This window comes from Grammomys surdaster, unplaced genomic scaffold, assembly GCF_004785775.1.
Source record: "Grammomys surdaster isolate TR1022 unplaced genomic scaffold, NIH_TR_1.0 139176, whole genome shotgun sequence".
Classification (NCBI taxonomy): Eukaryota; Metazoa; Chordata; class Mammalia; order Rodentia; family Muridae; genus Grammomys; species Grammomys surdaster.
In genome coordinates, this window is record NW_021622535.1 from 64,022 (window position 1) to 77,634 (window position 13,613).

The following is a 13,613-nucleotide window of genomic DNA, read 5'->3' on the forward strand; positions in this document are numbered from 1 at the left end:
CATTTCTGAATAACAATCTGACTGACTAGGAGACTGGCACAAAAATTGAATGATATTACATTGCTTAATAAATGTAAAATAATTAACTTGTTATTGTGAAATCATTGATTGGATATTGTTTGTTTTGCCCCTCCCTTTTGAACTTTGATATTTACCAAACTTGATGATAGTAATACACTGAAATTCAGTGTCATACACAACACTGTTAGTGACGGGTTTCCCAGAAGCACAACCATATCTGAAGCTTTAAGCTTTAGAGCATGAGGTTCTCTAGCATGTTGCTATTATTCAACATCTTCCTAACTGCATGGCTTTCTACTGCTAAAGGGGGAGGTAAGTGAAAACAGATTTGAAACATGCATATTCTAGCCAAATATTTTTAAATCCTGTATGTATCTGCATCTGTATATGTATATATATATATGAATATTTTAAATTTATTTAAACATAATAAATAAATATTAATAGAAAATAAACTATATAATATTTTAAGTAAAAACAGAAAACATTGATTGTAAAAATCAATTTATTTTTGGAAATAGTTTCTGATAAGCAAAAAAAGAGAAAAATTGAATAAAATGAGGTTTTCTCTGTTGTGTAATCTGAACATTATGGATCATTTCTAGATTATAATTTGGAAAGAAAAAAGAAATACATCTTATAAAAGTGTAAATATTACATGTAACGATTAATTTTCAAAATGAAATTCCACGAAAATAAGTAGAGCCATTGAACAGGACAAAGTACCTGACAGACTCTAAATATATCTGAGTCCATGTGGGATTGATTTCATCTTCCCAAATTGGGTATGTTTTAACTTCATAATCATTAAAATGAGTAACTTTTCCTATTTCAAAGAAATTGCATTACATTGAATGAACATGTCTTTAATAAGAAGAAAGAATAATGTTATTTTGTAAGTGAGCCACCAGAATATTAACAATTCCCTCTTTTCTGATCTCTCCAATGTATGTAGAAAGTGGGAGATCATGTTACCACTGTGTTAACACTGTGTCTGAAGAGGATTTAACAACATTCCTCAGTGATTCATAAAGTCACCACATCCATGGATCAGCAAATAATGCCTTAAAGACAGAGTAGGATTCTAGGATTTAGTAACTGTCCCTGTCTGGTTTCATGAAGTCTGTATTTTGATATTTGTTGTTTGCTAATTTTTCCACATAATGTGGGTGATTTATGTAGCTCTTCAGTTCTCACATTGCTGTTGTTTTAGATACTCCCTTTCTCATTTTGTATCATTATTACAGAGATTTAAGCTCATTTTGTTATGCTATAACATTTCCCTTTGAATTGTCACAAGAAAGCTGTCTTCCAATGAGAGAAAAGTCCATCCTGGAAAATGACAGAAAATGTTCATTTTCAATTATTCTATACTTTTGTAATTTTGATATTATAATATAATTACATTGCTCTTATCCTTTCTTCTAAACTGTCCCATAGTCCCATCCTTGCTTTCTGACTCAGGCTATCTTTTTTTTTTCTCTAATTGTTATTGCATGTAATTATCTCTCTCTCTCTCTCTCTCTCTCTCTCTCTCTCTCTCTCTCTCTCTCATTCTCACTTTCTCTGTCTCTACTTCTATCTCTCTATATATTACCTGTATCTATATCTATGCTTATATCTATATCCTTAAATACTGTCAGCTTAGTATTGAATATGATTTGTAAATACAGTATGTCTGATATTCTGTACATTAGGGAGAACAATAGTCACACTTTTCCTTTTGAATGAATGAGTTTAAAAAATATGCAACAAGGAAAGAAAAATAAAACATTTGATGAGTAAGTGGTAGATAAATCGATGATAGACAGACAGACTGAAGAATTATAGACAGAAAACAAATGCAGAACATTAGTTCAGGTACTAATATGTCCAACTCTGATTTTCTAGGGTAACTAACTTAGGTCAGCTATCTGGACTTCCTCTCTGAAATTCTTCTTGTATGATGCTTCTAAATAATAGAATAGAGAGCGAGAGAAGATATCACATAATCAAACCAGATGCTATCAATTTCCAGCAGGAACTGACTAGAAAAGTTGAAACAATAAGCTTAAGATTCTAGTTGTGTTTTCCACCCTCACCTCCTGTAGATAAATTTGCTGTGACTCGTATTTCAGCTGTATTTTTTTTTCCTTTCCAGTAATCCAGATGGTGAACTCAGGTTAACAGCCTGAACATGCTTCCTCAGTTTCTGTGGAATATCTGTATACAAAGTTAATGATGTTACCTTTCTGTTATTTTTGTTTTTTATGTGGAAGCCTCATGCAATGGGACACAGCTCATCCTTTCAACCTCAGCTGGCTGCAATAAAATAGTTTGCCTCATTTATATCTTCAGGTTGTTATCAGCAGTAAATTTGATAATATTTTGTCATCTTTCTATCATCGATCTATCTATCTATCTATCTATCTATCTATCTATCATCTATCTATCTATTCATCTATCTATCTATCCATCTATCTATTCATCTTTCATCTATCTCTATATATCATCTATCTATTATAATCTATCATCTATTTCTATCTATCATCTATTTATCTATCTGTCATCTATCTTTCATCTATCTTTCTATCATCTCTATCATCTTGCAATTGTAAAAGAATCTTAATTCTTTTTTACTCTTTCATGGAAAAGAGATGCTTATCTTATGCAATATATGTTGATTACAAGTTTCCTCTTTCTTTATGCCTCCAAGTTCCTCCCTCCCTCCTCTCCCATCCAGACCCACTCCCTTTCTGTCCAAAATAGGGTAAGTTTCTAAGACAGAACAAGTAAACATTACTGTATAAAACATAAACTACCACATTGAATTTGGATAAGGGAGCTACAGAAGGAAATGAACCCAAGAGAACACACAAGAAGCAGAAAAGCATTTACTCATATACTTAGGAGTCCCTCAAAAATACTAAACTAACACTATAATATATACACAGAGGACATGGTATAGACCCATTCAGTGGCTATGCATGATGCTTCAGTCTCTAGAAGTTGCTATGACGTTTACTCTGTTGATTTGGAGAGCCTTGTTCTCCTGGGACCCTGTATCCTTTTGGGCTCTTTACATTCTTGCTACCTCTTCTGTCAGTTTTCCTGAATTCTGAGGGAAAGGGTTTGATGGATATACCCAATTTGGAGGCTAGTGTCCCAAGGTCTCCCTGTTGCACCAAACCTTTCTACCTGCCTCTTCTCTCTCTCTCTCCGTGTGTGTGTGTGTGTGTGTGTGTGTGTGTGTGTGTAATATGTGGCTGTTGGTATGTCTAATTGTTCACACCTGATGTACGAGGAAGCTACTCTTGTCATCACTGAATAAAGTGCTCATTGACCAGTATAGCAGAAAATAATTGGAAAAAAATTCATTCTTTTTCTCAAGAACAGTATTATTTGTTTCTACACTAGCTCTTTGGACTTTAGTCTCTGGTTCTCAATCACCCAACCAATATTGGGTATGGGATTCATCTCATGGTGTGGGCCTTATTTCAAATCAGATGTTGACTAGTTACACTAACAAGCTGAATGCCACCATTGCCCTGTCATATTTGACAGGCAGGATAGCATTTCTCATTAAAGGTTTGGGAACTGGGTTGGTGAATATGTTTCTGTTTTGGTAGCTTGAAGAATACTTCCCTCTACCGATATCCCTAGGACATCGGGATGAGAGATTTTTGAATCCACCAGCTTATCCTTTCCCTGTTCAATGAATTATGTCGGTGTTATCATGACAAATGGGAATTTGTCAGCTTGGAGAGAAGAAGCTATTGCCTTGGCAATAGCCTAGGGTTTTAAGAGATTTCTGTGACACGTATTTGTCCAATAACTTCATTAGATGTAAGCCAATCCTAGGACTGGAAGTTTTAAATGTTGACCAAAGGTGGCCAGTTGGCACTCCATGTTACCCATTACTTGGAAACTTCATTAGGATTACCTTCATATATTTAGAAAGATTATACTGCAATAAGTTTTCATACTCTCCCTTGAATGACCCTCAATTCTAGTTTTCTCTTCCTCTATTCTCTCCCCATAACCTCCTGTTTTTGTTGACTCTGCCACAAAATTCACCTGTATAACTTATTTTATTTCCCCTCCCAATGAGATTGATGTGTTCCCCTACTGCTTTCCTCTATGCTTAATTCCCATGGGCTTATGGATTACAGGATGATAATCATTTACTTTAAGACTAATGTTCACATATGAGTGAATACATAGCATATTTAGCTTTCAGGGTCTGCCAAAAATTATGTTAGAATTTAGATGGGAATTGCATTGAATCAGTATATTACCTTTGGTAGGATGCAAGTACTACCAATCCACGAGCATGAGAGTTTTTAATCAGTCATCTGCTATCTGATTCAATTTCTTTCTTAAAAAATTTAACAATTTTATCATATAAGCCTTTCACTTGCTTTATTAGAATTATCTCGATAGTTTACATTATTTAATGCTATTGTGAATGCTATTGTTTTCTTGACTTGTTCCTCAGTTCATTTATTATTTGCATATATGAAATTTGCTACTTTTCTGAATTAATTGTGTATACAGGTAAATTACTAAAAGTGTTTATCAGATATTCCCCAGTGCAATTTTTTGGATCACTTATGTATATGGTTATACAATCTAGGAAGAAAGATAGTATGCATTTTCTTCATTTGTCTTATCAATCTACTTAAGACTTCAAGTACTATATTGAATATATAGAGAAATCATGAACAGACTTATCTTGTTCCAGATTTTAGTGGAATTGCTGTCCCATGTAACTTGATGCTGACTATTGTTTTGTTGTAACTGAATTATGGTGATTTAGAGCCCTTTTGTCCCTAATCTCTCCAGAACTTTTATCTTGAAGGGATACTAGAATTTTGTCAACCACCTAATAAGATGATGATATGTTTTCTTTCTTTCAGTTTACTTTTATCGTTATTATAACTATTGATATATATGTTGAAACATTCTTGTCTCTCTAGAATTCAGCCTATTAAGGGAGGATGAACTTTTGGATGAGTTCTTGAATTTGGATTGTAAGTATTTTATTGAGTATATTTTAAAATGTATATTCATAAGGGAATTTGTTCTTTATTTCTCTTTATTTAATCTTTATGTGGTTTAAATGTTAGGATAACAGCTGTCAAATTAAATTAATTGAGCAAAGTTCCTTATGCTTTTATTTTCTAGAATAATATGAAGAGAGTATAGGTATTAACTCTTGCTTGAAAGAATGATAGAATTCTTCTTTAAAACCCTCTAATTTTGAGACAATTTTGATTGGGATATTTTAAATAATTGTTTCTATTTCCTTAGGGGTTATAAGTCTATTTAAATTGTTTGTCTGGTCATAATCTAAAATGAGGAAGTGGTACCTATTAAAAATTATCCATTTCTTTCAGATATTCCAGTTTAATGGAGTATAGGTTTTTAAAGTGGGACTTTATAATTCTCTGGAATTCCTTGATGTCTGGATTTTGGTCCTTTCATGTCTGATTTTGTTAATTTCGATATCCTCTCTATACCCTTTAGATGAATTGACATATGGTTTGTAAATCTTATTACATTTTTAAGAAGCAACTCTGTTTCATTGATTCTTTGTATTGTTTTCTTTGTATTTATTTTATTGATTTCAGTACTGAATAAGTGGTCAGAAAATTATGAATCACAAAATTGTTTATTTCTTGCCAGTATTTCTTTTTGTTTATTTCTTGCCAATTATTTTCCTTTTGGTGTGATTTCATCCTTTTGATCTAGAGCTTTCAGGTGTTTTGTTACATTTCTATATGATAACTCTCCAAGTATTTTTTAATTAGGCACTTCATGCTATAACCTTCCCTCTAAGCACCATGTTCATAGCATTTATATTTTCATTGTATTCTAGAAATTCTTTAAATGCTTCCTTAATTTCTATCTTGAACACTTTTTCATTCAGGAGAGAGTTGTTCTGTGTCCATGAGTTTGTAAGTTTTCTGTTGTTTCTGCTGTTGATATCAGTTTTAATCAATTATGTTCTCATAGGATGCGGGGTATTATTTCAAACTTCTTCTATCTTCTAAGAATTGTTTTGTGATGAAGTATGTGATCAATTTGAGATGAAGTTCTGTGAAGTACTGAGAAGAAGGTATATTCTTTTGTGTTTGGGTGAAATGTCTGTAGATACCTGTCAAGTTCATTTGAGTCATAACATCTGTTAGTTCTATTAATTCACTGTTTAGTATTTGTCTGAAAAACCTGTCTATTGATGAAAATGAAGTACTGAAGTCTCCCACTATCAATCTGCAAGAGTCTAATTTATTTAATCTTTAGTACTGTTTCCTTTACAAAGCTAGGTGCCCTTGCATCATCACTTGTGGTATAGGTGTTAAGAATTGAAAGATCATCTTGGTAGTACTAGTAGCATTCTCTCTCTCTCTCTCTCTCTCTCTCTCTCTCATGTTTGTGTGTTTGCCTGCTGAGAATATTTATCCATGTCATATTGATAAATATACTAGAACTTGTAAGAATACAATTGATAAATATAGAAGAGTAAGAATCATGCAACTGACATCTTTATTCAGAATGTGAACAATTAATACTCTGAGAACTAATGAACTTCCTATGAGTAATGTTCTAATGAATTCAATCTGCATAAAATCTCAATGCCCAGTTGGACCTCACAAACCATGTTTTCCCCCCATAGAGCCATATAAAAATAATCTAAATAAATAATTGAATAAAATCATAAACTGTAATGAATAGTATGAAGTAAAACCACTCCCCTTTTGAAGAACACAGAAACACAGTCCAACAATAAGTCTATATTTTGAAGAATAAGTTCATAGGATGCATGCTGTTCTCACAAGCACTCAGAATTCTCCTCACAGGAATCAATTCCTAGACAATGTGCTGTTATTTCATTGTTGTAGGTAACATCTTTAGGTTAGACTTTTCCTTCTTGTACCTTCTATTAGATTACATTTGTAGAAAGATACTGCTTAAGTTTGTTGTACCATGGAATGTCTTATTTTCTCCATCTATGCTGAAAGTATTGGTGGGTATAATAATACATCTGTGGCTTCATAGACTGCAGCACATCTTTCCAGGCCCTTCTTGCTTTAAGAGACTACATTTCCACCAAGATGTTAGGGATAATTGTAGTAGGACTGCTTTATATGTTACTGGGTCTTTTTCATTTTCAGCATTTAATATTCTTTCTTTGTATATTTAGTGTTTTCACTATTATGAGCCAAGGGGACTTTCTTTCCTCATACAATCTATCTGGTTTTCTGTATGGTTCTTGTGCTTTTACAGTCATGTCCTTCTTTAGGTTAATAAAATATTCTTCTATGATGTTGTTCAAAATAATTTCTGTACTTCTGGCCTGGGTCTCTTCTTCTTCCTATATTTCTATTATTCTTAGCTATGGTCCTCTCATAGTGTCCCAAATATTCTCTATGATTTTTGTTAGGAAATTTTAGACAACATGTTTTGACTGATATATATATTTCTTTTATTGTGTCTTCAACATCTGATATTCTCCCATTCATCTTTTAGGTTTTGTTAGTGAAATATGCCACAGGAGTTTGTGTTCAAATTCCAAGCGTTTTTTCATTTACATAATTCCCTAAGATTGGCTTTTCTTTATTAACTGTAATTCTATTTTTTAGGTCTTGAACACTTTTGTTCATTTTTTTCTCCCACTTTTATTTGTCTTCTCCTAGATTTCTTTATTTCCCTTTTAAGACTTCTATCTTGTTCATACAATTTTTCTTTATCATTTTCTTATGCTTCAACTATGTTAGATTAACAAGGTTCTTTTGTGGTATGTTTCCTGGGATCTAGTGAAAACATACAATTCTTGATGTTGTTGATCTTTTTTAATGCTGGCACTTAGGTTCTGGTATTTAAAAGATTAGAGTGTTGTGTGCTGATTTCTGTTTTTGTTTTTGTTTGTTGTAGTGTTTGCTTTGATTTGTCTTTGTTCCTTGGTTTCTGTTTCATCTCTTGATTTTAGAATAGAGTGATTGTGTGTTGCCTGTAGGAAATTTTCTATGGGGATTATAAGTGGGGCCACTAGGGGTTCCATTCATAATGTGTTTCTATGTGTATTGAGATGACGCCTAGGAATGAGAATACACTAAGTGTCTGAGTGGGGGATAAGAGGAAAGAACAAAGTATGCTCTACCAGGATGTATTTATGTAGTCTCAGATTAGGTGCAGACATTAAAGAGACATTACCTGAGAATGAGTGCTTTAGAGGCAGTGATAAAATTAATTGGATTACATCTGGAGAAACAGAAGGAAAAGTTAAAACCTATAGTTAGCTTACCTACTTCTCATGCAGGAGTGAAATTTGGGTTAGCAGGAAATGCCTTCTGGAGTTGTGTGGTGTAATAAAGCTATGAGTGGAGGGAGGAAGTTTAGGAGGGGGATCTACCAGAGGCAGAGTGGATTGATGCAACCACAAGCATTCTATTGCAAAGCTGCTGGTGTGACACTGGAATTATATGTGGAAAACATAGGAAGAAGTGAAGATTTTAGTCATCTTACCTACTTCTATGACAGGAGTACCCTGTGTGTTAGCAGGGAAGGCCTGTATGAGTTAGGGGTCTTCAAAAAGGCAGAAAGAATCAGTTAGGAAGTTAAGGGAGAAATATCTACTGGATTCACTGGTAATATGTGCTGGATGATGTAGAGGAAAGCTGCATCATTTATTCTGTAGGAATTATATTGGAGATCCAGGGATGAGAACGTGCAACTGAATTCAGAGGAGAGGAGAGAGTGGTGAGTAGTGAAGGTGTTCAGTTAGCTTATCCATTTTTCTGGCCTGGTTAGCTGATATATATCCAGGGCATGCCTCCTAATGTCAGAGGCTGAAAATAAGATGTGTTGAATGGGGGTAGTTGGATTAGATCTCTGTGATTCATTGTGGATGGGTCAGGAAAGAAAAGGAGATAAGAGCATGTTTTCTGCTATATAGCTAAAGATGAGACTGGGATACTGGATTTGGAGGAGGAGGAGAGGGAAGGGAAGTTTGTAGACAGCCACCCAATTCCGTTGTCCTTTTAACTAACTTAAGGTCTTCCTTGTACCCCCGGTTGAACTGAAAGTCATGTAGACTGCTTTGGCTAGAAGTCACTGATGATCCTTTTCTTTTGAGCACCAGGATGCTGTGATGTCAGACAAGTCACCATTCCAAACTTCAAACACGTTCAAGTATCTCTTCATAGAAGTAAACTCTTCAAATAGCACTATCAGGTGCACTAATTAGTACTTTTAGTACTTTTAGTACTTTTGCCTAGCACAGCAATGTTACCATAAGTACAAAAATTAGCAACCAAAAAAAATGTAGCCTATATCTGAAATAGATATCTGCATATTTATAAATGACAGATTCTGAATTCCTTCTCTGAAATTTTTGGGAAGTGTGAGTAGAAATATTAATCTGTCCTTACATTTTTATCAGAATTAAACACTGACTCTACTTTATCTCAGTATTCTCCAAGTTAGACTTAATATTCATTCAGACGTACTTGTCCATTCATAATTCTTTGTATCCTGTGTTTAAGTGTAGTAGATCATAGATGTTCAGAATTTGTTCAAGATTTTCTCGTTTATTCTCATCAAATACCTTATAGTTGTCTTTGCTGTGACAAGGCTATTTTGCATGTCTAGGGATTTAACCCACAAGAGCTTTGAGATAGTCCATCTTATTTCCTGGTTATCAGGATCTGTCAGAAGGGAGTTGTCATCCTTAAAAATGGAGACTGCTGGGACTTTCCCCTTCACACTTTTTCCTCTGCTGGATGTTGTCCTCCCTGAGCAAACTGCTTTCACAGTGTCAGTGTGTTCCAGCCCATTGTCTCTGCCACTGCTAACAGGGATTCATCATCCGCAATGTTTCTTTTTCACCTCTCTTTCAAGTGTGGTTTTTGATTTTGGAGTGAGACTATTAGTGAATATATCTATTTAGTCTTTTCATCTGTTTATTGTCTGTTTTACTGTTAGATACTAATATCACAAGTGAAGAGTTTTTCAAACATTTTTGGAATTATTATATAGACATAGGCATCTCCAAATGTTCTGTGAATTTTAATTCTATTATCGAGCCCAAGATACTCTGACAATAATTCTTCCTTGAACTACCCTTGGGTTAATTCTTTTGTATTTTTCTTTCTTTATATAACATAATATATATTGAGGAAAAAATATGTTTCAAAACAGACCACAATCTAAATGTACAAAGCACTCATGCTTTCATTTGAAATCCTTTAAATGTCTATGAATGAAATGAGTGGATGGAGATGGTCTAGCAAATAAGAACATTAGCTACTCTTACAGGGGACCTGGGCTTAGTTCCCGGCTTTCACATTCCAATTGTAAAGAATGTTTTCCCCCTAGAATCCTCTATATCTCCAGTCTGAAGATCCCACTGCCATCTTCAGAGATCTCAGGCCATTATGCTTGTAGTTGGTGTACAGACACAAATTCAGGAAAACATTGCTATACAGATTAAAAATAAATAAAAATTTTCACTAAAATGGATTTTCAGGTTGGCATTTGTTCTTGCTGAGAAAGACAGCAGTCAGGTTTACTTACATCAATATGTTCATAGACATCAATTGATAACATTGTTTGAAGGGAAAACAAGGGAGCATTCCCCCCCCCCGAATTAAAACTGCAAAGTGGTATTTTATTTCCTTGTTGTCATTATAGTTTTTTTCCTATGACTGTCATGACAAATTACCACAAAATTAGTTGGGTAAAGTAAAAATTTATCCCCTTGCACTATTGGAGACCCCAGATCCAAACATGGTATCACTGGGCTAAAAAGTATTGTCAGGGCTGGTTTCTTTATTTATTATATCAGGGACCCATTCACAGGGTTCTTCCTTGTTTCACAATGCTACTTGGTTTGGTAGCTGAGGACCATCTTCCTCAAACTTCATATTCAATGTTGAGTCATATTTCAATATTTACCTTTCAAACTCTCTATTGACTTCATTGACTTTCCTACTATCAAAGGAGAAACAGCAAAAAAAATTCCTTTCTCAAAATCATTAATTACAATTCTAAAGTTACTTTTACCTGCAAAGGATCATTACTTATTGTTGTTGCTTAAAATACAGCATCAGTTGTAGACACCATTGAACATATAAAAAATAATTAACAGCAAAAGAAGCAGGTTTGTTGTGTTTTTCTTATTTTTAACTGAAAATATTTTTTTCATGCATGTATGTTGAGTATAATTTTCCTTTTTTCACCTTAAACCAGATCCTGCTCACCTCCAGTGTTCATTGATTCTCTGTCTCTGTCTTTGTCTCTGTCTCTGTTTCTCTCTCTCTCTCTCTCTCTCTCTCTCTCTCTCTCACACACACACACACACACACACACACACACACTCATTCCCACTAGAAAACAAATAAAAAATAAACTGATCGTACATTTAAAACAATCTAAAATCAAAACGTGGAAAAGTAGAAAATCTTGAGAATGAAGATCAATAAAAACTGGAAGTTCTTGTGCTATGCTGTATAGAACAGTTGTAGAATTGAAATACATTGATCAGCAGTCTGAGTAGAGTGTATCACACTGCTCCAACAATCACTGCTGATCAGTCACAACCTTCTTCTGGAAAGTATAAGATGTTAAACAAGGCTCATTTAGGTACTGACCACCTCAGATGATCATGTATTATAAGGAATATTATGTTTGTTTCCAGAATTGCGTATAAAGGGGCTAAACTGATTCACCTGTGCCCACTGGAGAATGACGGTTAGGTAAAAGTCTGAGGACTGTGGTAATAATGATATTCCTACTTTGAAGCTGGCCTCGTTTTGCTACTTTTTGAAATGAAATCTCAGTGAGCTTATTTAATTTATTGATGTCCTATGAAAAGTATAATTCTCAAAATTGTTAAAGAACATCATTTATGGTAAGAAGAATTACGATTTTAAACCATATAACAATTGTATACAAAATTCTAGAAAATTTCTCCCATAAAACAAAATTAATGAGGAAGCTTAAGGATTATTGTTTGTTTCTAAATATATTTGTTGAAATAACTTTTAATAGCTAGCATGAGGTTTCCAGAAGCAGAATCATACTTCATGAAAAAGTGATATCATTCACATACTAATGTACAAATTTTAAATTAAAGCCACAGATAACAACATCTATGATAAAAGTAATCACATATTACATATAAACATAGTATAATGAACATTAGAGCACTTCAATAAAAAGGTACAAGATGAGCTCCATATGATTCAATACTCATACTTTATTTTAGTGTCAGTAAAAATTATAAATAAGAAGTTTTATATTAGATATTAACAAATATCTCTAATCATTTCTCTGGTGAGACATCAGCTATAACTCGATTTCATATTAAAACACATCCTCACTAACCAAAGTTGTCTTTTGTTTTATTTCCTTGCCCCATGTACCCACTGTTTTGTCATGTAGTTATTTTAATTAACTGAAAGTAATTTACTGAGAGTCTGTCACCGATCAAGAGTTCTATCTCTGATATGAGTGTTTTTCTGTTTGTGTTTCTTTTTTTAAAAATATATCAAGTAAAACTTTGTGATTTTCCACAATTCAAATATGGACGTCTATATTATGAAGAAAGACGGAGACCCGAATTCCCAGTACCTATAGGAAAGGAGTACAGCTATTACTGTGACAATGGGTTTTCAACACCTTCAGGGTCATACTGGGACTACCTTCGTTGCACAGTAAAAGGGTGGGAGCCTGAAGTCCCATGCCTTAGTAAGTCAATGTCTTTATATTTAACTATGTTTAATTCTTTCAAAGAGAAAGCACATACATAATTACAGTTAAGTTTCTCATGATAAAATGTGACCAACAAAAGAATTTGTGAGCCAAAAGCAGCTAGTTTCTGTCCTTTGTAAGCAGCCCTTCATGAAATGTACACACACAGTAGGGGCTATGGAAATACCTTTATCACTTGCATATTTTATTTATAAGAACTAAAGACAAATGCTAGTCTCTTAAACATTTGTTATTAATTTTATTTTTGCACCATACACATGATATTAAACAGTTGTAAAGATAACATTTACCTTAGTTTACTTTTAAACTAATGAAAGCTTTTGTACTGTTTTTCATTTATAATTTTTATGTTTCTTAGTGCAATGTGTTTTCCATTATGTGGAGAATGGACAATCTTCTTATTGGGAAAGAAAATATTTACAGGGTCAATCTGTAAAAGTCCTGTGTTACAATGGCTATCATCTTCCAAATGGTCAAGACATAATGACATGTACAGAGTCTGGCTGGTCCCCTCCTCCCAAATGCATTCCTATTAGTAAGTAACCAGCACTGAAATCACAAGATGCTCATGATTTTCCTTACCATTTGTATTAACTGTGGCGAATTGTCTCATGGTTTCCAGTGTGTATAAGTGAATACTGCAGATTCTTGACAACTATATAGCAAAGTAAACACTCCTAGTAATCATTAAGCTATAATACAAAAAAATTTAGCAAACTTTATTTTATAGTAGCATGCACTTTGAAATTACTTTGCCATTTTATTCAAAACTATTTTAAAATTGTAGTTTAAAATTAAACAAAATAGCTATACACATCAGTCATATATTCAAGAAA

At 33.6% G+C, this 13,613-nt stretch overlaps 1 protein-coding gene across 1 annotated transcript; it reads left to right on the forward strand.

Annotated features, from left to right (window-relative positions):
* Window positions 1–206: 206 nt before the first annotated feature.
* LOC114615752 (complement factor H-related protein 3-like) lies at window positions 207–13,312 on the forward strand (the record flags this gene model as incomplete). The annotated part of the gene is made up of 4 exons (XM_028761398.1): window positions 207–333; window positions 4,980–5,033; window positions 12,559–12,753; window positions 13,136–13,312. Coding segments are annotated over exons 1-4 (499 nt in total), but the record flags the coding sequence as incomplete, so codon positions are not given.
* Window positions 13,313–13,613: the final 301 nt, after the last annotated feature.